This window comes from Calidris pugnax, unplaced genomic scaffold, assembly GCF_001431845.1.
Source record: "Calidris pugnax isolate Ruff unplaced genomic scaffold, ASM143184v1 scaffold171, whole genome shotgun sequence".
Lineage (NCBI taxonomy): Eukaryota > Metazoa > Chordata > Aves > Charadriiformes > Scolopacidae > Calidris > Calidris pugnax.
In genome coordinates, this window is record NW_015091064.1 from 4,158,457 (window position 1) to 4,183,281 (window position 24,825).

The 24,825-nt window shown below is 40.5% G+C and overlaps 1 protein-coding gene across 1 annotated transcript in view; it reads right to left on the minus strand.

Moving 5' to 3' along the window:
• Positions 1 to 1,447: 1,447 nt before the first annotated feature.
• YWHAQ (tyrosine 3-monooxygenase/tryptophan 5-monooxygenase activation protein, theta) overlaps positions 1,448 to 24,825 on the minus strand; it is a 23,903-nt gene continuing 525 nt past the window's right edge. The window contains exons 2-6 of the mRNA XM_014956822.1: positions 23,919 to 24,303; positions 7,724 to 7,847; positions 5,067 to 5,230; positions 4,598 to 4,693; positions 1,448 to 3,513 (exon numbers count right to left, since the gene is read on the minus strand). Of these exons, the coding sequence (XP_014812308.1) occupies positions 3,454 to 3,513; positions 4,598 to 4,693; positions 5,067 to 5,230; positions 7,724 to 7,847; positions 23,919 to 24,212 (738 nt within the window). The 5' untranslated portion in view covers positions 24,213 to 24,303 and the 3' untranslated portion in view covers positions 1,448 to 3,453. The remainder of the gene's footprint in view (positions 3,514 to 4,597; positions 4,694 to 5,066; positions 5,231 to 7,723; positions 7,848 to 23,918; positions 24,304 to 24,825) is intronic.

Below are 24,825 nucleotides of genomic sequence, written 5' to 3' on the forward strand. Positions count from 1 at the left end.
GTTGCTTGTTTGGTTTTGTTTTTGTGTGTGTATCTAATTCGAAAGCTTTCAAAAAATAATACCCCAAAACAAAACATTAAAACATCCCCATGACCCCAAACTTACCCTCATCTCCCTACACTGCTTTGTACTGCATGGAAGTCAGGTGCAAAGTAGCAAGTGCTCTATTTGTTTTACAGAATCATAAAATAATTTGTCTCCTGCTATAAGCTGCCTGCTCTCACGCCCAGAACACTGCAACTGGACTTGAGAAGAGAAGGTGGCAGCGTGTTCTTGACAGTAGATCAACAAAGATTCTGAGAAATGAGGTACAAAACTCCGTGTTTTGCTGAACTGAGTTATAACACAAATGCCTCAAAAAAAGGAAAAGGCTTATCCTGAAGTATACAAGCTCTACCACCATCACCCATCTGGCAGAACATTCAGAACTCTTTTTTCTTAATAAAGTACTAAGGAGGAAGTTGGAGTAATCAATGCACTACTGTGGAATTGGTTGAAAAGGTTAAGACAGTAACTGTGCCCCCCAGGATTTACTGCAGACAACCATATTCAGCACCCAAAAATCCCACCCTTAACCTAAGGAGACACTATGGTTTTACTGAGGTGTCTGGGATTGCGTTGTCAATGATATGCCTGCCCTGGATGCTAGGTGTTGGTCTGTCCAGTGTTTTTCCTAAGCTGTGGGGCAGGTCCTCCTGAGGTGGGGCAACACACAAGTAAGTGCAAATTATCTCCTGGAGCTGGAAACCATAATACCACATGAACACACCTAATTAGTCTGGGTATTGTACTAATAATGGAAATTTACCTGGGGGGAGGGAAGGAGGAAAGACACAACACATTAGGTAAAATAATTTAGGGAATTACGGTCTATTCTTTTTTTGTACCATCATGCTGTTCCCCTGCACCTTCCACTCCCTCCCCCCTCCAAAACAATACAACTCTTCGGCCAAATTCTGGAAGTAACAGTACTGAGGAAAGGGAACACTGCACTCATTACTATTAAAGTTCAAGAGCTGATGTTGCAGTTTCAAGATTCATTTTTTGCACAAAATGTAGATGCAGTGAACAAGAGACAGCCAGAACCTCCCCACTTTGACAGACATTAGAAAAAAGCATCTAATAAATTAAGCTACAATCTAGCTACAGGGCCCAGATGCTGTTCCTGTAAGGAAAACTGACAACTCTCTCGACAAGCTGCAAAAGGAAGGAAATAAGAGACCAGTGTTTGCTGACAGCGTAGTGCCAGCCGAGACAGCGCTCCAGAGCACAGCAGAGAAAGCACAACCTTGAACAAGCAGATAAAGCCGACTGCTCACACACCAGGACCCAAACATCTTCACTAGAGAATGACAGCACTTAGGAGTTGAAAACCTTTATGAAACAAATAACAGATCAATAAGAAATGCATGGGGGAGGGGAAGAAATTATGAAACCAAAACACCGATTAAGAAGCATATGAGTTTATGTAGAATCCTGCCACACAATACTTTGACAGCAATTCAAAGTGACTGCATGAAGAAAATGGAATTGATACAATTTTTTTTTTTTTAAAAAAAAGCAATGCATGTCAATTGAAGCACATAATCTGAACAGTTTTATTGTAGGAACATTCGTTGTGCACACCCAAAGAATGAACAAAAACATGGAAGGTGGAAGATGTACCATCAAAAGCCTGCAAGGACTAGTAATATGTCCTTTTTCATAATGTCATAATCCTGTCTAGCCAGGACACTAATAGAAGTTAAATATTTTCAAAAACCCACCAACATTGGAAACTAAGAGGTAGAGGCTTAGGAAAAAACTCTTAAGTGATCTAGGGGGAAGGGGAAAGGGAGGAGAGAGGGGAAAAAAAAAAAAAAAAAGGAGAAAGAAAAAGCAAAGCAATGTATTACTACAAAAGGCTCCAAAAAACTGGGGGAAACAGTAATACTAAAAGCAGTCTAAGAACAACAGAAAGCAGGTTACGATGTGGCAGCACACAAACTAATGTTCTAGAGCAGGACAAATTCCTCTGCATTTCTAAAAGTGTAGCTGGAATACTGTAATAATAATGATGACCATCAGAAAAAATACAACAGGAGAACAGATTGGAGAATTTCAAGAGATTACAAAAAAAAAAAGTATAATTTAGATGAGAAGATTTGCAAGCCATGGAAGAATATTCAGAAATTGGCTATTTTTTCTTAGGTCATTATTAAGGTGAAGCCATTAGCTCAAGTAGATTTAGTTATTAAGAAGTCCACATGTCAGGTTATGAAAAGTTATGCAGATATTTTCATAAAATGCACATTGTTCAAATATGAAATGAGTTGATTTAAGAGCAGACTTTTTAAAAGTATGCACTAGATTTGCGAAAGACACTTCTAGCACAAGATCCTTACATTTAAAGTTTAGCCCTTAAGCGATTACATGGAATTGTTACAAGTCAACGGTAAGTGGTTTATAAAATGTAATTTTATTTAATGTTACTTTGCTGTTACAGAGGGCATAACATTTTCACAAGGCTTTTTTGGGACTACAATCAATGATTAGCAACACACAATAGTGGTCCAAACTCTCTAAATAACAATCACTGGACAAACTTGACACCTTCTCACATGTGCACAAACCTGCATGGAAAAGTACTAAATTTTATACTTGGACATGTGAACTTCAATTGGTTTTCCCATTCCAGTGTATTAAGAAAGGACATGCACTTTAGTCTGCCAAAAAGCACTGCCTGTACCCCGGCAGTAACATGCTGCTTCTAATACATAGTAAAGTGAATACCAGAACTACAAAGGCAGGAGTGTAAGTGAACTTTTATTGGGAGGGGGTATCAACTTAAACAGCAGCAACTGAAGATTAAGAGAAGCCCCCGTTTTTGAACGCACAAGCTTCTGTATTACATGATACAGGAAGCAATTCAATTTGTCATTTTCCCAACTAGAAATGCTCAAACCTGATCTGGCCCAATACTTCCATATTCCTACTGAAAAGAACACACAGTAGCATGTGAAAGTCAATTATGGAAAGGAAACCCTGCAGAATAAGAAGGGAATGTGGAGAATTAAAAAGCTATGTGGAACACTCTTTAGTTGCAATTAACTACATTTTCATCTTACTGTAATACAAAACACAGTCAACTGGCAGGAACTGGTTCAGATTTGTTTTTAAATACCAGGTACACTTTAGTCCGCTACATAAGTGTTTGGAAGTTACTTATGTTTATATGAAATGAAGCTATTAATACTTTTCTACAGCAGTAACCGCACACCAGGAAGGCCAGGACAAACACAAATCAAGGAATGGAGTTTTCCCAAAGCTGCAGTGTGAAAAGACTATAAATTGATTTCCATACACATGGATGGGTTTTCTTTGCTATAGGAAATCCAAGTGGAGCTATAAGGAATGGAGACGTGTAAAAAGGTTTCTTGAGAAGGAAAGGGAGAATGATGCCCCACGCGCAGTTTAGTTTTCTGCACCTTCTGCAGCATCACATTCTTCTCCTGCACTGTCTGATGTCCATAACTAGAAAGAAAAGAAAAACAGTGTCAGCTTTCAGAAGCGCAGCTTTACTCCCCAAAAGGGACAACTACTGACTGTATAGAAATGATAATGAATTAGATTTAAGGATGTCTACAGAGGACCAGTGCAGTGGAGCTGTACAACCCTGGTTCCCAGCACTTGCTTGGTGAGAAGTAACTGGAAATAATTCCCCACACACAGGGCACCCCCGGCTCTGCACCTCTGGTATCGGAGGCAGAGCAGAGACTGCTCTAAATGGGGCCAGACTTGGTGCCTAACAGCAAGATACATCATCCAGCCATAGCATTCAGCAGCTCTCAACAGCAGCTTCACGAGGAACAGCAGTTTCAAAAGCAGTAGCCTGAATCTTGAAATGAAGACTACTATTTTGGTTATTGAAGCTAAGCTTTTTATAGCACTAATAAAAGACATTTCTACTGAAGGAGTATTGCAAAATAATAAATGTTTCTGTAACTTTAAGTGCAGTTAATATCCAGAGAGGATATTCCCCCCAAAATTGCCTTAATTACATACTTTAATAGAACCTAGTGACTCCATTAGGCACTTTTCTTCAACAGGTAATCATTATAATACATGCTTAAACATCAATTGATTTGATTCTTAACACATTGAAATTCTGGATATTTTCTTTTAAATGAAAATCAGGAAAATGAATAAAGCAAGCTGCACTGGATGTGTAACAGGAAAGACATTTTATTTCTGAGGCAGTCATCAAAAGGTTTGATTAAGAATTCCTGACAGATCATGGACTACTATTTTTTGACTCCTTGGCCTATCTTGTTTATGTTAAGACAGTTGAATGCACCTTCTGCCCCTGCACTGAGAAGGCTAGCAAGTACTGAAGAACATCAGCTACCCAAGCTGTTCTTGTAGATTACACAACATAAAGGTGCTGACATCAACTTACACTACATTAAAACTAAGTTATGAAAAGGTATAGTCAGGTAAACAGCCTGAACCAGTGCTATGTTTTGTGCTAGAGCAAAATAAGGGTTTTGTTTCATCAGAAATTCAGTTTAACTAAGCAAACACACAGAACCAGATAGCACATAAAAAGGCAACTTACTGTTAGGTTGTCTCTAAGCAACTGCATGATGAGAGTACTGTCTTTGTATGAGTCTTCGTTCAGTGTATCAAGTTCTGCAATAGCCTCATCAAACGCCTAGAATAATTAAGCCATCATTAGTCCTTCTATTAACTGATCATTAAACAACTAGAAGCTAAACCCATGAGTAAAAGTAGCTTTTTTTTTTAAAGCAACATTAGAAGTTAGTGACCTGAATGGCTCTGTTTTGAAATAGAAACATAATAAAGGCATAATAAAAGCTTGCCGTGCTGCTGAAAAATTTAAGTCATGTTGTAAATAGAGCCTGCTTGTACCCATTAAATCCCACTAACCACAGAAGTTTGGAAACCAGACACATTAAATAGGATAATTTCCTGCATAAACTCTGGGACATAATCATTCATATTATTTTAAGCATAAACTCTTTTCTACTGTCCCTGCAGTCATACAGGTGAAAAAAGTAACTTACTGTCTTTGCCAGTGTGCAGGCAAGCTCAGGATTGTTGAGAATCTCATAATAAAATACAGAGAAGTTAAGAGCTAGACCCAGGCGAATTGGATGTGTTGGCTGCATCTCCTTCTTGCTGATATCAAATGCCTCCTGATAAGCTCCCTGTGAGTTTTCTATTGTTTCTGTTAAAAGAATGAGAAACATTAAGGGTTTTTTTTTTTTGTTTGTTTGTTTGGCTGTTTTTTCTAAAAGATATGACTATTTAAAGTACTCCATTAGTAAGAGACTGAACAAACCTCCATTTAAGCCCACTTTTAGCAAAACACTGCACTTACATTAATCAAGGTAATTATTTTAAACCCATTTTAAGTACAACTGCGACATTGACAAAACACAGGGCGCAAATTAAGCTACTACAGAGCACAGGTATGCAAAAGATAGATAAACACACAGAAGTTAATAAATACAAACATCCAATATTAGTATATTACCGCAATGGCCTTTGATACTTTAGGTACAAAAAAAACCCCAAATCCCACAACAAAAAAGCGTGCATTGCTTTTCCTGCAGAACTCCTGCTTCATTCCTTGCACAGGATGGATGTGCTGGCACGAGTCAGAGCAAAGAAGGCTACTGTCTGTATGGCCCTACTTCTTCCTGAGAAAGTTTGGAAGGCATGTACTGCATGTTCCTGAAAAACTGAGAGGCTGCCTCCAAAAACTGGGTGTAGACAGGTCAAGATAAAAAAAATCCCCAAGGTCGTGCCCAAAATAACTGAGAGAAATACCACAGAGAAAAGAGGTTACCAGGCCAGAGTGAATACTTTAAGAGTGCTACATGTAGTCTATTCCAGATTCTCTTCTGATAAAAAACCAAAGGGCCAACAGCCACCCTCAATACACCTGCAGAATGGAAGGAGACTGCAGGAAAAGAAAGACCATTGTCAGAGCCCAGAATACAGCTCTGAGGGAGCTAATACCATAATTGCTCTAGAAGTGCTGGAAAAAAAACAGAGTTTGGGAAGTAAAAACTATTAAGTATTCAAGTCACAACAGACTGAAACAGGTTTTCAGTATTCACCTAAGAACTGGTGAAAAGAGGCAAAAATCCTAGCAATGCAGGAAATAAATTAGCTCATAACTACATAAAATATATTTGAAGCTGAGAAAATAAACAGATGCTTAGAGGTGGAACATCAGAAAAGCTTCAAGTAAAACTCCTAGAAGCTTGTGAGAAGTCAGGCCCAAGATGTAGGTACAGGGATGCTGTGACCTCCCAGCAAAAACCCAACATCTGCTAATAAGGCCATCGATCAGTCCTCCTTCTAGAGTGAGCACCACGTCAGTGTGCATATCATTTTAAATGCAGCCTTTTTAGCCAAGATAAGCTGGTATTTCTCTGCTCAGACAAACCCACAGATTTGTAATTGTTGCTTGATACAAAATACGAGTCAAATTATCTGTGTGAAAGCCAAAGACAAGTGGTCTCTGCTACGCTTGGACCTGCTGTTGGTCATTCGAATCAGGCAGAGGGTTAAAAGTTTCTGAATGCAACTCATGGAGTTTCACTCCATTTTGCACATTTTCATCTTTCAACTTCAATGCTCTTACAATACAAGGAGACTAACAAAGCCTTTATTTAAGTGCCATCAGGTCTGTCCTCCCACTTCGCAATTCAATCGGTTTAAACCAGCCAACACTGTCAGGTGCCAGCCATGCCCAACCCAAAGGGACAGTCACTTCAGCGCCCTGCTCGCTCCAACAGTCCGTCTCCTTTCTGTGTCACGGCACCACTCCAGGACTAATTTTAGTTTGTTATGTGGAAATGTATCACTAGCTTATGCCACACAAGGAGGTTTTAACATCACACCAGTATCCGGGCACCTTGAAAGACATTTCTAATACTTAATTCAGTACAACCCCTGAATAGTTAAAATCTTCCCTAGAAGAGCTTCCTGAGGTACTTACAACCACCTTTGCACATGTTCTAACTTCTAGGAATGTTCTACATTCTCAGGATGCCCAGTATCAAGTGACAGTACCAACTGCAAAGTTTCCCAGGCCTTTTCTGCAGGATCCAAAAGGGCAAACAAAAATCACAGGGAGACTATTATCCCTGTAAACTTCAACTATTTCAGAGTGCAGCTCACACTTCCTTGGATCATATACTGACCTAGTAATTTTGTTGCTCCTTTATAAACTTTAGTGACTAAAATGAAACCTGCTTCATACTGAAACGGTTAAAACTTCAAGATCAACAAGACTCCATCATGGAGTAAAAAACATTGCAGAGATCTCTTTACCCTTTCTCACCAATTTTAGTGAAGAAATACAAATAACCAACATTAAATATGTTAGCAGACCTTCACCTAAATTGTTTTCCAGAAGGTCTGAATAAGCATTATGGAACAACTATCCAGAAATTTAGGGTAGATGACAAGAACAGCAGCTAAAATTACCTGGCATACTATGCTTAAGATCTATTCAGAATTTTACTCTCTGCCTGTATGAACACCACAGACATTTCCAACTGCAATGCAGTTGTTCCCACTCAGCTAACTCACGTGAATTCAGAGGCAGACACTGGCAGAGGTACCTCATTTACGGTTCCCTCCCCTGTGGCCCCAAACTGAAGTTCGTTAGCTATTAAAGAACCAAAGACCACAAGGTACTTACGTTTTCTGTCATCACCACAGGCAACTTCAGCAAGGTATCGGAAGTAGTCTCCCTTCATCTTCAGGTAGAATACCTTGCTCTCTGGATTAGTTGCATTAGCTATTAAATATTTGTCCAACAGCTCCTGAAACAACAAAGACCAAAAAAAGACATTGGCATATTACACACACCATTGCAACCAAGTTCAATCGATTTTTCTTCTCTCCAGGAAGTTTGGATGGACTCAAATGTTTGCTACAAGGCAAAAAAAGGAGTTATAAGGGCATTTTAGATAGATGTACACTTATTTAAACAAACGGTGTAAAGTCACAAAGCTAAAGATGACATTAAGATGATCAGCCAGCCGTCTGCTCAGACTGCAGAGAAAGTAACTTCTACGAAAAGGTTTACTGCCGCATAGTTTAAGGACCAAGTTTAGTTTCAGGATATGAACTTTTCATTTCAAAAATGTTACTGCAAGTGAGTAAGCTTTTACTGGAAGAATGAAACACTATGCAGGAAGTTTCAAAGCTTCTCATAAATATGAAGGTATTCCCACTTCACAGGAAAAAAAAATAGTAAGAAAAACAACTCTGCTATTATTTTTTTTTTTTGTATAAATTGTGTTCATTAGACTTGTGATAAGGAATCTCCAGCCCACCTACCAGAGAGCGCCAAGGATTTGAACCCATCAGCAGCCAGCCTGACCAAACCATACCACCTCATTGTAAGGCTGTACAGTAACACCCACCCCAGCACAGCAGAAGGCATCCTTCTTGTCCCCCTGCCACTCCCAGGAGCGTGAAGAGCCACACAGTACTCTCCCTGCCAGCAGCTCTCCTAACATATCCAGAGGGACAGGGAAAGGTTTACAAGCCTCTAGCTAGAGGAGATAAGTCTCTCTCCAAGGCTGCAAGGCCTCCTAACCCTTCCAAGATAGGGATGAAGGTGAAGGAGAGAAGAGGTATGAGATTTTCCCCCAAAGGGAACCTGTGGGTACCTCTGCCAAGGAGAGCAGCAGCTCCTGCCTGACCTCCTTGTCCCAGAGCACTGGTGATTGTACCCAACTTATTATCACAACTGACCCACGTTCTCTGGAGTTGACCAAAGATGTGAATGAGCTCCAGTAGACTCAAAGAAACCCCACAATACCCAGAGCAACTTTACACTAAGAAGTTAAGTGATAAAGATCTGCATTCAGTTACTTGGAAAATAAACAGGTCATAAAAGCAGCAGAAAGTTTCCACAAAGCTTGCAAACTGTGGCTAGTTAAGTAAGATATTTTTTTACAGGAACATATTTGAGGAACTGTAAGCTTCCAGGGCAAAAATCCTTAGCATTTTAATTAGTAACTCTATCACTATAATCAAAATGAGCTATTTTTAGACACAAACGTACTCCCTGTGCATACCACCATACCATTATTGCTTCCTTTAATAATCAACAGCAGCAGAGCAATCCAGCTGAAAGTGTTTGCTCATTCCAAGTCCATTTGAAGTGTTGGCAACTACTTCAAACCAACACTTGTACGGTACTTCCAATTGGGTGAAAAAACCATTTTTGCATCCACGCAGTGTGCTTACCATGGATGTGATACTGCATACAGCACCACAGACAAGCTGCCTTCAGAGATACTCCTACCAAGGCATTAAAAAACAGTAAGAGTTACAAATGCTCTTATTACCACCCCAGAGAAAGCAGCAGGAGGGAAAGATGATACCAAGCCTGACATACCCTTTCACTTACCAAACCAGAAACAGACATTTTTACAACTTTCTGTAAGGCTAGAAAACCACTGGCTAGTATGGCACTTGTCGTAGGGAGTTTGTGTAACAGTTTAACACAGTGAAGTACACAAGGGCTTGAACAAGCATATTCAACGGGGCATCTTGTTGCTGTTATGGAAAAACCAGCAAAACCTTAGGTATGTTTCAAAACAAGAGTTAAGATGTAGTAGGCAGATGGATAACACAACCCCATATTAATAGTTATTTTGCATGAATCATTCCCATATTAGAATGAGCTATTCCCACCCTATAGTTTTCTGCAATGAGGAAAACACTTCAATTTTTGGCTCGATGTTTTCCTGACGCTTTCCTCTTATGGCAGATGTCAACACCAGCCATAAAAGCACACCACCATGTAAACCAGTTTCAGCGTCTCAGAAACATCAATGCAGTAAGCTCAAATTTAACAGAGAAGTTTGATTTTACAAGAAACTGCCCAGAATCAAGAAAGTTGACACATAATACACCTACGCTTAAGAAAGGGTAACTAGCAACCTCTAAAGGCCATTCTCAGGTTAGGACTGCACTGAGCAGCAGAGATGGGATCTATCCATGTGCTCAGATCAGATCTGAAAAACTGTGCCATGGTCTAAGGAGCACTGACCAGACAACCAAGAATGGTTTGTTGTACAGGATTTTGAACCAGGTATTTGACAAAACTGTATCTTTGATTTCTCTTTTAAATGCTGCAATAAAACTTTTCAAGATGTTACAACTACAACAAAAAGGGAACCACCAGTCATTTTTCTTTTATGTTTTCAAACCCTAAAGATTTATTGTAGAAACACAGAGGTTGGAAAAGATCTTTAAGATCATCAAGTCCAACCGTTAACCCAGCATTGCCAAGTCCACCACTAAACCATGTCCCTGAGCACCACATCTACACATCTTTGAAATACCCCCAGGGATGGTGACCTCACTATTTCCCCAGGCAGCCTGTTCCAATGTCTGACAGCCCTTTTAGTGAATAATTTTTTCCTAATATCCAATCTAAACCTCCCCTGGTGCAACTTGAGGCTGTTTGTTCTTGTCCTATTATTTGTTACCTGGAAGAAGAGACCGACCCCCATCTCACTACATCCTCCTTTCAGGTAGCTATAGAGAGCGATAAGGTCTCATCTCAGCCTCCTTTTCTCCAGGCTAAACAACCCCAGCTCCCTCAGCTGCTCCTCACAAGAACTGTAGCTCTTGTACACAAAAAAATATTACTCATCTTATTACAGAATTCTGTCTTTGCAGATAGCTCTAGCAGTAGAGTACCATGCATAATTGATGTGGCTTGGTTACTAACATTTGAGAACCCAGTACGCTAAACGATGTTTATAGGAGAGCTTTAGCTTGTCTAATTTAAGCTGATCCTCAATCCTACGTTCTCTAGACCATTAATGGCCACTTCTCTTTTCATTTTTTTCAGATAGGGTAGGCTACACACTTCAGCAGCTCCCACTCCCAGTTCATTTTGAGGTCCTAATCCTCACCACAGCACATGGTAATGGAGAGATCTGTGCCTCCATCAGCCAGAGTGGAACATCCTCATCATGGATTTTATGTATCCGGTTTTGGGTTAATAGCTTTAAATGGAACAAGATCTCATTTATGAATCAGGTGGGATAACTCAGAATACAAACAGACTTTATTTATCTACACAGACCTCTATCAAATCAATAACGTATTTGGTACACTTAGTGAGCCATTTACCTCAGGACACCATCATTATTTCTTGGAAGGCATCTTACCCTCCAACAGATACAACGTTGGTAGGGCAGCGAGAACAGACAGCACAATAAGCTCAATTATTTACTTTACACTGTTGTGAGTCAGTAATAGCCAGCAAAACTCAAGATTTCCTACATCTGTTCTCTGTCTTGCCCCACTTGGGCTTTTCTACCTTTCCATCAGAAAGCAATCAGCCAGGAATGCTCATTTTAAACATCAGCCGATAGTAAGTAAAATGAATACAGGCAGCCTGAGCAATGACGCAGACCTCAGCCAGCCTCAACATGTATTATAAATTTGGGTAAAGAGAGACAGGCGCTGCCACAGGTATGATTCTGTGATGAAGTCACCAATACAGCAGACACCATCCATGTTCACATACAGCAAATATGCCCACTTTTTTTTTTGGCGTGAGAGAAAGTTATGTATCAAAATACAGCTGCCAATGTCGTTAAGAACTGTGACTGTCTTACCACCTTCTAAACCAAGACCTGAACAACCAGCAATTACGTGCTCTACTATGTCAAACATGCCTCAGACGCTGCCAAGAAAAGCCACGTGGTGTCCGAGCTGCTGGCCTGCCCTGTTGGTGGGTGACTCCCAGAACCACGAGCAGTACGAAGATGCAGGAATCAAAACTCCATCCTCAAGCCAGTGCCTTCATGTCCTGGTGCAGTCACTTTAGAATAGGTTTGCACTGAGGCAGCCTGTGGCTGGTCTGGGCAGCTTCCCCCACACTGATGCATTATTCTCAAGCGCTGGTCCTCCCGTAGCGTGACAGTTTCCCACCCCACTTCTCGTTAGTGTTGTTCATCTATCTCAATTTATTTCTATCCTCACAGCATGCTAACAGCATGCCATTCTAATAGCATCGTATTCTCATATATGATATTCTTTTCCCCTCCTACAGAAGTCAGGCTTACTTATTTATCTGTTAAAGAGATACCAGCCACAAAGGGCTACTGGTCCCTGGAAGAGATCGCCAGGAGGAGCCACAGGGGCAGGCTAGGAGGTTGGCAGCAATCTGCTTCTTCCCCCTTTAAAAGCTGAAAATTATTTATTTATATTTTATTTTTTCCCTCCATTGGCAGACTTATTCCTTTACATGCCAAAAAAAGTTACATTTCAATTGCCTCTGGATCCTTCTCCAGTTCTACTTTTGTTCTTTCCCAACTGAGTAACTGTCCTTTCTTAGTCTCTTTTCCTCTCTGCAGGATCAAGGGTTGAACATGTGGTTGTAGTATCAGACCACTGCAATTAACCTGAGCCAGAAATATTAAGTTTAATTCATTTGCTCATCACTTTCCCATTATTTCAGCTTTATGAAAAGCAAGCCCTGAAGGAATGTGTCAGCTGCATCTTTACTTGAAGTGCATGATACAGACAAAGAAGCTTCCCTGAAGACACAGCCATAATTATTTGTTGAGCATGCAGCCAGCTTCTTACATGCGCCACGTCCTCTGTATTTCATGCCCCAGTCCCACCACACACACGCTTTCTGTTACCCGTTTGCAGGACATGCCCTTCTTTTAAAAGCTGACTTCGAAACAGAAAGTCCCACCAACCTCCCCCCATGTAACCCTATTTTAAAAAGCAAGCCTGACTGAAACATCAAGTTCAACCACAGTGTACACTAAATACTTTCTGTACAATTTGAATATGTGGTAGGTTCCAGTGGCAGAAAAACACCATCACCACCCGATCTGTGCTGCTCTCTCTTCCCGCATACTGAACTACAAAGAATCTTGACAGCAAAGATGAATTAAAGAAAAAAATCTTGAATACTAAATTGACCTTCGAGCCGCCTTTGGTAATTGCACCGTTTAGAACTGGACTTCAATAAGAAAAGCATATACATGAGTGTAAGTCCCTGCATATATTCCAATGCCCTTAGCTAATAGATATACTCTTCACACTTTATCCTTTCTGTACCAGGGGATGAACATGAACCAGGTCAGTTCCAGAGATTATCTACTGATCACAAGCAGTTTAAGGTCAACTTTCAAAGCAAGCTAAAGATATCATGTGCTTAGGTACCAAGAGAAGTTCTCAATGTGGTAAACTGAAGTAACTCAAAATATTTACAATGCCACCATCACTCAGATGTCAACACCTATGACATGTTTGGGTCACATCACTAGCACCAAGTTATTTAATGTATGCTATTAAAAAAGACTGATCTACATTGCCATTTGCATTTCTCTCCAACTTAGGATAGTGTATCTTTACTTTCACTCCACAGAGGGGAAAAAAGTCAATGTAAAAGCAGCAATGCTTTCCAAAAGTTTGCCCCTATAGATATGAACTGGTTAAACTGCTGCATGATTATAGTGAGGAGGACTGTGCCGACATTCAAAATTGCTGACATAGAGTTTTGTGAATAAAGTCTATATAAAGTTTGATTTTCCAGACAAACTGTTTCAGCAATATTCTTGAGCCAGATGTCCATATATCTTACTTCAAGTTGTTTCAAACACCTTATTCCAACACCACCTTTATCTGTTGGGTATATGATTCTAAATGCTATTCATAAAAAGCCAACATCTTTAAAAAAAAAAAAAAAAAAAAAGAGACCAGCTTGAACTTCAAATCAGCTCCTGAGAAGCTCTCTGCTGTTCAAGTGCTCATCAGACCTGCCAGCAGAGGAGGTGCTACCGGGTACTGATTTTCACAGGTCTTACAGAGACCAGATTGAGTTTTATTGCCGTTTCCTAGGTGTTCCTTCCCTTCCTGAGCTGACACTGAATGTTCCCTATTTTGAGCTTTTAAGTGCCTTTTTTTTTTTTTTTTTTTAAAAATGAGTATTGAAGGTAGCCACCAGAACAGATGGGTGACAGCAAGCAACTCTGATTCCTTAACACTGTACTTGCCTATAACAGCATACACTTACTGGCCAAACCTCACAACCAAAAGCTCACATGCAAGTGAAAAAACTGTTTAGAAATAAAACTATTTTAAGACAAAGTTGGTTAAAAATAATGCACGGGCACAGAGTGCATGTCAACACCACTTTTTTTAGCATTCACCATCCTGAACACAGATTCAACATCATAGTCCCATCTAGAAGATGAGCAGCTCGCATCCAAAAGGCACACTATGTGAAGTGTGTGACACTACGTAAGTTCAGTCAGGGCTGCAGCGTGCTAAATACTTGGAAAAATTCTTCAGTTTCCAGTATTTCTGATGGTCCATCCAGCTCCGATATGAGAAAACCACCTACAAGCACCATGCAGGGAAATGGTTTCCGCTTTAATTGCGGTCAAAAAGCAAAGCTAAGAAGTTGGTGAGACAGCTCAGACCAATATACTTGCTTAATGTAACTGGTAAGCACAAATTTAAACACATTAAATGTTCTACAGTGTTTGACAGTACAGATGATGAGTGTAGGCTCAGACCTTTCAATAGGGCTTGTGCTCACAAATGACTGCCTGTTTTAATCATTTAGTAAATTGGTATTAAGACTTCTCGACTATTTCAAGTATAATCAGTCATTCCAAAGTCCACACTGTGACTCACTGCAACCTAGGTGTGTTTTAACACTCAGCGGTTGTTTTCTCGACAGGAAAGGGAGAGTCCCCTGCTGCAACAGTAAGATCACTTTACTTTCAAAAGTGTAATTCAGCATAAGTAAGCTCTTCATCCTTCTGGATTCAAGCTCTACGCATCAACTCCTTCTGGGAGAACATTAAATAGTTTTCATACAGACCTCCTAAGTCCATTAGTATTTCAGTTTCTATATTGAGGAAAATGGGCGTACACCTTTCCAGTAACGGCCTGGCCTTAAGATGACCTGCAAAGCACCATCAAAGGCAGTGACCAACGTACCTGGCACAGAAACGGGAAGGGTGACCTAATTCGTCTTTTCCATTCAGTTCTGAGCCTTTGTCTACATAGTTTTAAAAACTGGCAATAAATATTTAGGATTGGCCCTAAATGAAGTATCTGGAATCCCACTTACCAGATGCATTGGAAGAATGAGCTGCAGCACGTCTGCCCACACTATTCCCACCTGGGGTTGAGATTAATTTCATCTAGAATTTACATTCACTGCTTACATTTCTTCTAAAACAAAAGTTAGAAAGTTCTGTGGTCCCTAAAGAACTGCGTAAGCCAGGAACTAGAAGTGTGTGGAAATGCAAGTTCTCCTTTCTATAGATTTTCATCAGACAAAACCAACAATCCAGTGAAAGTCAAAGAATTATTCAAGTTTTTATGGAAGAGTCTGAAGTTTTCCAGTTTCCCCCTGCCAAATGTAGAAATGACTCTTCAAAAAAATGTCATTCCTTTTCAATAATTATAAATTTTTGCTGAAGTAATGGCCATACAACACAGCCAAAAGCTTTCAGGAAAATTTTCTTAGTATCAGACAGATTTATCTCATATTGATTCTAACATTCTTTCGTGATTGCATTTTCCGTATTTCTAATTCCTCAAAATACTTCAAGTGTTACTTTTCCCTTAGTAAACATGTATTACTGACATAAAATTCTTCCTTTCAGAATCCTGACTACTTAAAAGTAAATTCCAGCATCCTCTATTTGTGATCTTCCACAATATGATAGAATCAAACACAGAAGCCTACATTTGCATTTAAAGATATTTCTATCCTCTGCAGCTACAGAAGCCCTGAAGGCATGACCAAACGATCGACTGAGATATACCTAGACTAACAATAATCAAAACCAACATGTTTAAGGTATGTTGCCCTTGTGCAGATAACTGATTTTAAAAGTCAGCCTTTCATGCGAATAAACGAACTCTGGAGGGCCTAGGAGTTCTACTTGCTTCAGTTCTGCTCTGTTTGGGAGCCCTAGATCAGAGGTTTGTGATCACTGAAATCCAGAAAGATAACAAAACAGATGCACTTTCTTCCCATTGCTTAGTGCAGCTGGAAGTGTCTTTTGCATTGTCCAACTTGAGCTTGAAGAAAACCCAGCAATACGTTACTGCTTTCGGTGTATTAGGAGTGTGCCAGTAATTTGTTGTTCCCCAAATGAGACAACCTACAACAATGAAGTCTAACCTTTAAGTCACAAAAACTAGAAACCAACATTTCAGATAACCTTGCTATTTCTCAGAGCCAGTGAACCTTGACTTTCTTGCTAAGCCCCTGCCCACCTACTTCCATTTATAACAATTTCTGCCTACAAGAATTCTGCAAAATGTACTCAACTTCAGAACAGAACTTCCTGAAGAAGTTTTATGCAGGAAATATGAGGCTGTCAGTCTGATAACAGTGTACATAGTGTATTCAGAAAATTTATTATCAGAGCAAATGGAAAGTTCTCTCTTTCCAGAGCTTAATGTGACTCCTATATCCAGCTCCTTCAGTGGATGGACAAATAAAAGGACAGAATAAAGACTACTAGAGCAAGGAATAAACCTTTATGTCAGAAACTGGTAAATCAAACACTTGATTCCTTTAACAAATTAAGAGAAAGGCACAAAGAAGACAAGCAAAGTCACAGCTAGTTCAGGACTTCCTAGTTCATAGGTCTTTACATCTGATATGTTTCGGTGGGTGCACAGAACCGCAGGATGTCAAAGTCAGCACTTACAACATAGTGCACAGTAAAAATAATTTTAAGTATCCAGTTCACATGAACTGTTATTCAGATGTACAGAGTGAATTAACAAGTTACAAGCTTACAAGTCAGCTGGAGCATTCCGATATTGGTTCTGGCATCCTAGGAAGTAGAAAAGATGAGGAGAAACCTGTAAGCATCAGGCCAATTAAATTAGTAGAACTATATGGAGAAGCAGCAACATCTAGGGGCACTAGGCCCATCATTCTAAAAGACCAAGAGTGTGTAATTAAAAAAGGGGCAAGATCTACATAAACAAGAAATCATTGATTAACGAAGCACACACCTTCACTTACCAAACTTTCAAAGTATATAAATCACTTTTACCAGCCGTCCCCACACATTTTTCTCACTGTCTTCCTCTGAATATCAGGTATCCCTCACTACTGAAAACAGAATGCCAAACTTCCACACCTATAAAGAAACAGGTACAATCTACTGCTTTATTAAAGCGCTAAACAACCCTGATTTGTGCCTTCATAAAGAAATCAACTGCTAATAACCTTCAAACTCAGGCATGTTCTTTCCTCAAGTCCTACCCCTCTGATGTATAGCCTTCCACGTTTTACTTCAAAAAGGCATATTAGTCATATTAGTATCTAATGTATCTGAAATGCCTGCATTGACAACTGTCTCGCAGGCAAGTATGACAGTGATTTACAAAAATCTGCTAAAAGCCTCACTGCATTAGCAGAAAAACAGAAATTGTGTCTTTGTGGTCCAGTTCTACCTAGTGAGCACATCCTACCTTCTCAAGGCCACCAAACCACTACATGTCTTCTAGGAAATTTAATAATTCTAGATCATAGAATGGTTAGAGTTGGAAAGGACCTAAAGACCATTGAGTTCCAACCCCCCTGCCCTGGGCAGGGACACCTCCCACCAGACCAGGTTGCTCAAAGCCCCATCCAGCCTGGCCTTGAACACCTCCAGGGATGGGGCAGCCACAGCTTCCCTGGGCAACCTGTTCCAGTGTCTCATCATCCTCACAGTAATAAATTTCTTCCTAATATCTTATCTAAATCTACTCTCAATTTAAAACTGTTACACCTTATCCTATCACTACACTCCCTGATAAAGAGTCCCTCCCCATCTCTCCTGTAGGCCCCCTTTAGCTACTGGAAGGGGCTATAAGGTCTCCTTGGAGCCTTCTCTTCTCCAGGCACTCCAACTCTCTCAGCCTGTCCTCGTAGGAGAGGTGTTCCAGCCCTCTGAGCATCTTTGTGGACTGAGGTGTAGTCTAGAGAAAGCTTTAACAGCCTTGATTACAACCAGGCTAGTTGATCTATAGCTTACCTTCATTAAAAAAAATGAAGATGGAGATGGATGAGGCTTTGGCTGCTCCATTCTCAACACTCTGCATTGGTATTACGATTTCCTATTTTCGATTACTCCACACCCCACTTTTCACAGGATGCGATCAATCAGGACAGCCCTTTCAGAGAAGTTAGGAGCTGTTACTTTGCACAAGTGGAATTCTTTGGTGGTCGTTTATTAAACTTTTAAGAACAGACAAAGCACCGACCTTCAGGTTTTTCTGCTTTCAACAGATATAAGTTAACCCTATTCTCAGCTTTACCTCAAGATGGAGATAACCGTGCAAATCAAAGGAAATGACACTGCACGTACAAATAACACAGTGGAAAAAGTTTCAAGAACCTCAGACAGAGTACCTGGCTGCCCATTACCTTGTATCCTTCACTAGCTTGCTTGCCTGTTTTATAAATTCAGTATCCAGTCGCAGGGGGAAGGGGCAGCAAACAATGACTGCAGGTGAGGGGGGCTTCCTCTACCATCAGAATTCCTGCAACAATTTTTAGTTGGGCTTTTAACACTTTTCAGCTGCTTCAAGAACCTCAGTGCATTCCAGCCATTTCCTCTGCAAGTCTCAGTCCTTTCACAGAAATGGATTCAGTTTTCCTTGCACAGAAGTGTAGTACTCCAGAAGTGGATTCTAACAAAGGGCAAAAGCTGACTTAAGAGAAGGTACAACTATGAATAAGTCCAAATTATGAAATTTAAGATTTGAGCACATTGAACTAGAAAAGATTCATGCATTACGTTCCACAATTCTTACCACAAATGTGTTTCCTAGAAGTTGTGCTAAGAACACCCAAGAGAATCAACTCTCTCCCTACATGTGATTTTCCATCAAAAAAGATGACTGTTATTCCAAATTACTTGGCAAATCCAAAATTGTGGGGAATGCTTTAATGTTCCCAACCTAAGGTCTGGCTTTGAGTCATGAAGTTGCTAGTCCTTTTTGTCAGTTATTTAAAAAGGATGAGTCAATAGCATTTGCTTTAATTTACAAAAGGCAAAAAAGTAATACTTGAAACACTGTTCCAACCGCTATCGGGACAGCTAATTCAAGTCCAAAAGTAGTCTTAAGTGATTAGCATGCCCAACCTTCAGAAGAAAATCGCATTCTATATAGTTCCCAGTGTCAAAAGATTGTAATATCCTTTTACTCAGATCTCAGTGTTTCACCGCTGCAACACTGTGTATTTCTATAGAAACTCTGCCAGTTCACCAGAAATAGGAAAGCAGAGAAAAAGGATTCACAAGAAATGAAACTAGTAAATTGTTCATACAGCAGCATCAAGCTGATACCGAATCTGCCAGACTTCTGCACATATAATAAAAATAAAGATTTCACTTTCATGTAGGCCAGGAGTAATAGTAGGGGAAAAAGAGGGTTATGGTCAAAGCTTATTCATCATCTGACATCAGATATTTTAGCTGACATGAGGAATCATTTTGCTGCTGCAAGAGAACACCAACTTCATTTTCAATGAAGCTCAGAACTGGTGCTGTTGAAAAAAACTGCTTTGAACATTACCTTCTAACATGGGAATTCTTGTTTTATTTTTAAGCAATTAACTTTAGAAGTAGATCTACAAAATGGGTAAAAATCAGAAGTGGACATAGATTTTTGCCCTTGTTTTTATTAGCATTTATTGTTTCTTCATTAAACAAAGCAGAAGTAGTAACAACATTGCAACCTTGGGGGGGGCGGGGGGAGGAAGGAAGGAAGGAAAGGGGAGCTGGCAAGAGCACCACACTAATACATGCTTTCAACAATTAGCACTGTAATCTCACAGCAGATCAAACATTTACAAGCATCCTCTCAACCTTAAGACAGTAAAAATTGAAATAAGCTACACCTTATAGCTCAAGACTATCTCATTGCAGGCACTGCCACAGGGCACAGGAAACAATCAACAGCACAAATAACGTTACTGTTGGTCCATTTCTAAAAGCTCATGATGCCCTCGCTCATTTCAAGAAAAACTGGACAACATGGGCCTGACACAATGCAATGTAAAATTGCTTACAGAGGACACTGTAAAAACAGATGCAACTTTTCTATGAAAAGAACTTAAAAGTATATTAAACTTTTTAAGTTCCAGGTAGACACAGATGAGAAAGTAACCATCAAGATACAGTTGTTTCCAAGCTTTAATGATTTTAGCCATTGCATCTTTATCACATTTTAAACTGTGGGCAAGTAGTCATCAAACCTCATCTCTATCGCTCTACAAAAAGCTCCCAACATCAGGACCTAGAAATTTAACACATGCAGAACTCCACACATAAGAAAACCCTCCAGTTGCAGGTGGAGAATGAACTCCTTCCAGGCAAGGTTTGATGTCCTTCCTTCCTTTACACTAGTTCCCTCTAAAGAACGAAGGAGCTTGAATGCAATGTGGGTTATCACTATGTAAAGGGACTGAAGCTTCAGCAAACCCAGTAGGTTTGATCTGCTTTCCCAAAAAGCTTCCAACCCAAAAGTTACCCTTTTTTGAAAACCTGAAGTCACTAAACAGCAGTGAGTACTAATGCATTATTGTATATACAATCATACATTCCATCTGCAGAGTTTCACATCATTTCACTATGTGAAAGTTGCTGTTGCACCCATCCCCTTTACATTACCTAGTATCTGTGCCTTGAAATCACTCAGAATATAAACCAACATGAACTTTGTGCTCAGAAAGTATCTGAAACAATATAGTTCAGCTTTATCTTGGAAAAAAAAAAGCCAACCTGTTATTATGATTCATGAGGGATGATTCAACATTAATTCTCTAAATTACCAAAGAACTAGTCAATCAATAGAGGGACTTCTATAAAACCTGCTAATGTACCTTTCAAATAAAACATTTGTGCAAGTTGTTTTACAAAGTCACACCATTTCTTCATTAAAAACCCACTGTCACCTGAAAGACCAGTCATAAAATTAACAGTTAAAAAGGGTTCAGATCACATCTACTCCTACTTGCAAGACAGGTAGGTAAAGCAATGTCTTCACTGTTTGGCATGAGATGGACTATCTTGCTGTGACCACAGTTGGTGGTTATAAATTAATTAGTTAGTATACCTAAATATATATACATTTTATTTTTATAGAATATATCTCAACACAATTTTTGACATTTATATTTTAGTGGTGATGAAATTTGAAGTTCCTTATCAAACCATGCCCTAAAAGAATGCCTTACCTAACTGGCTTGAGGCGTTCTTCACAGGAATAAAAAAAAAAAAAGTAACTGCAGATTCAGTGTTACTACCTTTTCAATAAAAAAATAGAAATACTTGTGCTAGCATTATAAAATACTGCTAAGTGAAGGTTTCTACAAAGGCAGCTACACTTTATTTTAAAAAGCTGTGCCATTCCAGTAATAAAATAAAAAAAATCCTTTTGAAAAAAATGTTAGTAGTATGACTAACAGCAGTCGCACTCCACCCAACACATCCACCCTTGCTAAATCCAAATACTCCAGATGACAAGCAACCTTTCCATACTACTTGCCAGCAGTTGTTTCAGTTTAGCTGCCTTCCTAGAATTAAAAAAGCATCTCTGAGATTCAACTTAAGAGATCTAAAAAAGCTACAAGCACTTACTATAGTATTAGTAAAAAAGAAATTATCATTCAAAGGAGGAGGAGGAGTCGTCAAAACCACTTTGTGGCTCAGCTTTAGGAAACCCATCCTTTGTAGTGCCTGCACATTGTGAGTTCCAGCCCCTCGGATGCTGACTCATGGATCATGGGAGTGGTAGATGGAGGAGGAAAGAGGGAGAAGTAGAATGGAACGTAACTGCACACAGTCCTCAGAGGAAGAGTAAAAATCAGAAAGCCTGCAGCAGATCGCTGACATCTCCCCCCACCAGAGGAAGGCACACCTTTGCCAAAAGGGCAGCACAGGAAAAGCTTGCACAGCTGTAGGTTTCAGTCTTCACTACTTCCTGCTGCCTTCCAGGCGAGAAGGGAAGGAGAGAGTTGCCAACCAGCCCATCACTGAGAACAGAGAAAGACTAGAACGCAGGGAAAAATTTGGCTAGCACAGGAAGAGCTTGCTTTCCCCACACCTGAAGTTTGTGTTATCACAGCTACCAGACTACCTGCTGTCCACCATTTGATGCAACTGGACTAATTTCAGTATAGACACTGCATGAAATGGCTTACTACCTTTATCAGAAACATTCCATCTCCCTATGGAAGCATGAGCCTCCTTGTTAAAGTGGCACAGCCACCAGTATGAGATTTGATGCATAACTCTCTCTTAGGAGCTAGATTTGGTAGCAGGACAGAGGGAGACTAAGAATTCTGAAGAGTGAACTTATTTCTGTTGGAGTCCCAAGAAGTTAGTTCTGAAGTGGGGCACTGAGGAGAGGAGGTAGAGAGGAGTGACAACAGCACAAATGGTGGCACCCCATCACAAAGGTTCCAGCAGTGAAACTTACAGGAAACAGGAATCAGTGCCCTACACAAGTCATGTCGTTTTCACAAAGGTGAAAGTTTTACAACTTAACTACGCCTGAAACTGTAGAAACAGCTTCTTTGGAAGACATAGACTCTGAAATGCTCTGAAAAGCTTAATGAATCGGTTAATTCCTTAACACATTTCCAAAGCAAAGGTAACTCATTTTGACCAATTTAGGAAAAAAAACAACACCCAACACCCCAAAATCTAGGTGGCAGCATGCATGAAGCATATAGGTATTGTCATCACAACCCAAAGAAGTACTCCCTTGTACGTGAGCCAGAATGCTTAATCAAGGAGCAAATTCAGGTACTTCCAAACCAGCCAGCTTTAAATTCAGGTCTCCTAAACCAACCCAGGACACATTTACCTCAAAAATCGTTTATTTCCTTATAGACTTGCCTCTTCCTGCTCTCATGTTCACAATACTAGATGCCAAAAACAAGAAAGTATCAAAGAGAAGCAAATAAACCTCTGAAGATTATCTGCCCCACAATTACTACTGCGTTACACACTGGCAGCTTCATGCAGCCACAACTCCCTGGTCACGGAGAACAGGGTCCAGCATCCTCCACACTGCTGACAAGCATCTCATCAGCTCCCACTACAGCGCAGTACGGTTCTGCTATCCACGGCATCTGGAATTCTGCTGCTTGTACAGAGGTGTACTCCTGTGCTTTAGTGCACACTCAGGGCGTCATGCCAGTCTTCAAACCTAAGTTTTACATTATTCCAGAATTACTGCAAATTCATCTTAAAGATTGCCCTGAGAAGTCAGCTTGAATGTGACAAAGCCAATTTCTACATGACCTTATTTCCTATCTCCAATATAGATGTCTTACCTCATAAAATCATGTTTTATATTTTTAAAAAATCCTCAAAATGTCTCTTAAAAGACCCCTTTAAAGTATTTTTCTTCATGAGATGTAAATGAAATGCACACCCTGTTACTTTAAATGCTTTTAACAGGCTACTACCTCTGATCTGAACAAATAAAGGGGTTTTCTCATTTTCTTTTCAGTTTATCGTATGAATAGATATGCTTACTAATCACAGCACAAACAGGCATGAGGTTAAATTCTCTGCATGTCTGCAATTACCTAGCGCATATGGATCATTCCATGCAAAAATGTACTTCAAATATATCATTTTGAGTGTATCTCAAATACCTCTACACATATGGGGCCCATAGCAGAGTGCTTCCTCCTCACAGCAACCCACATAACGGTTGCAGAAGTTACTGACTGCACTGACTTCCCCTACCCCAGCACAGTACTTCAGATGATATTCCCCAGCACAGCAGCATACACGAATACTATATTTCTTTCTCTTAAAAAAAAAAAGAAAATCCCCACTCACCAGCACGGTGGTGCAGATGGACCTGAGCTCAGACTCCACCTTCTCCCGATAGTCCTTGATAAGCTGCATCTTCTTGTCACTGGTGTCCGTCTTCTGCTCAATGCTAGAGATGACCCTCCAGGCAGAGCGCCGCCCCCCCACCACGTTCTTGTAGGCCACCGAGAGCAGGTTGCGCTCCTCGTTGGACAGCTCGGCACCTTGCTCAGTTACTGCCTTCATGCAGGTGGCCATATCATCATAGCGCTCAGCTTGCTCAGCCAGCTTGGCTTTCTGGATCAACTCGGTCTTATCCATGGTGGCTGGCAGTGGGGCGAGAGCAGTGTAGTAGCAAAAGCAGGAGAAGCTGGGGACGTTGCGCTATCGACACGAGAACACACCTCAAAACCTGCCAGAGAGAAGAGGGTAAACCATGATGCTGGGATAAAACACTACGGAGCAGGATCTTACACCACCCCTGGCGACCCACCAGAAAACAAGGTTTTGGTGGTGAGCCTCGCCTCCCCTCCCCTTCCCCATCTCCAGGGGCTTCATGGAGATGATGGACTGCTGCAGGGCTAAGGGGAGAGGACTCCTCTCAAGGGTCCATCCATTCCCCGTGGGAAACCCCGACCTAGAAACCCAACTGGTGAAGGCACGCTCAGTGCCAGCATCCTTAAGAAACAGCTATTTTTCCATCAAAAGCGGACTTTCTATCCTCACCCTGCTTTCCATCCTTATGCAAACGCATACGATATGTTGCCTAAGAGGGGCCAGGAGAGGGATACCTAAAGATACCAGCCAGCCCGAGGAGGCCTTGCCCAAAGCCCCTTCCCACAAACCCGCGGGTGAGAGCGGAAAATGCCAAAACCGAGGAGGCAAGGAAGGGGTTAAACCCCAACGGGCTTCGCCTCATGGCGGCGGGTGGGGG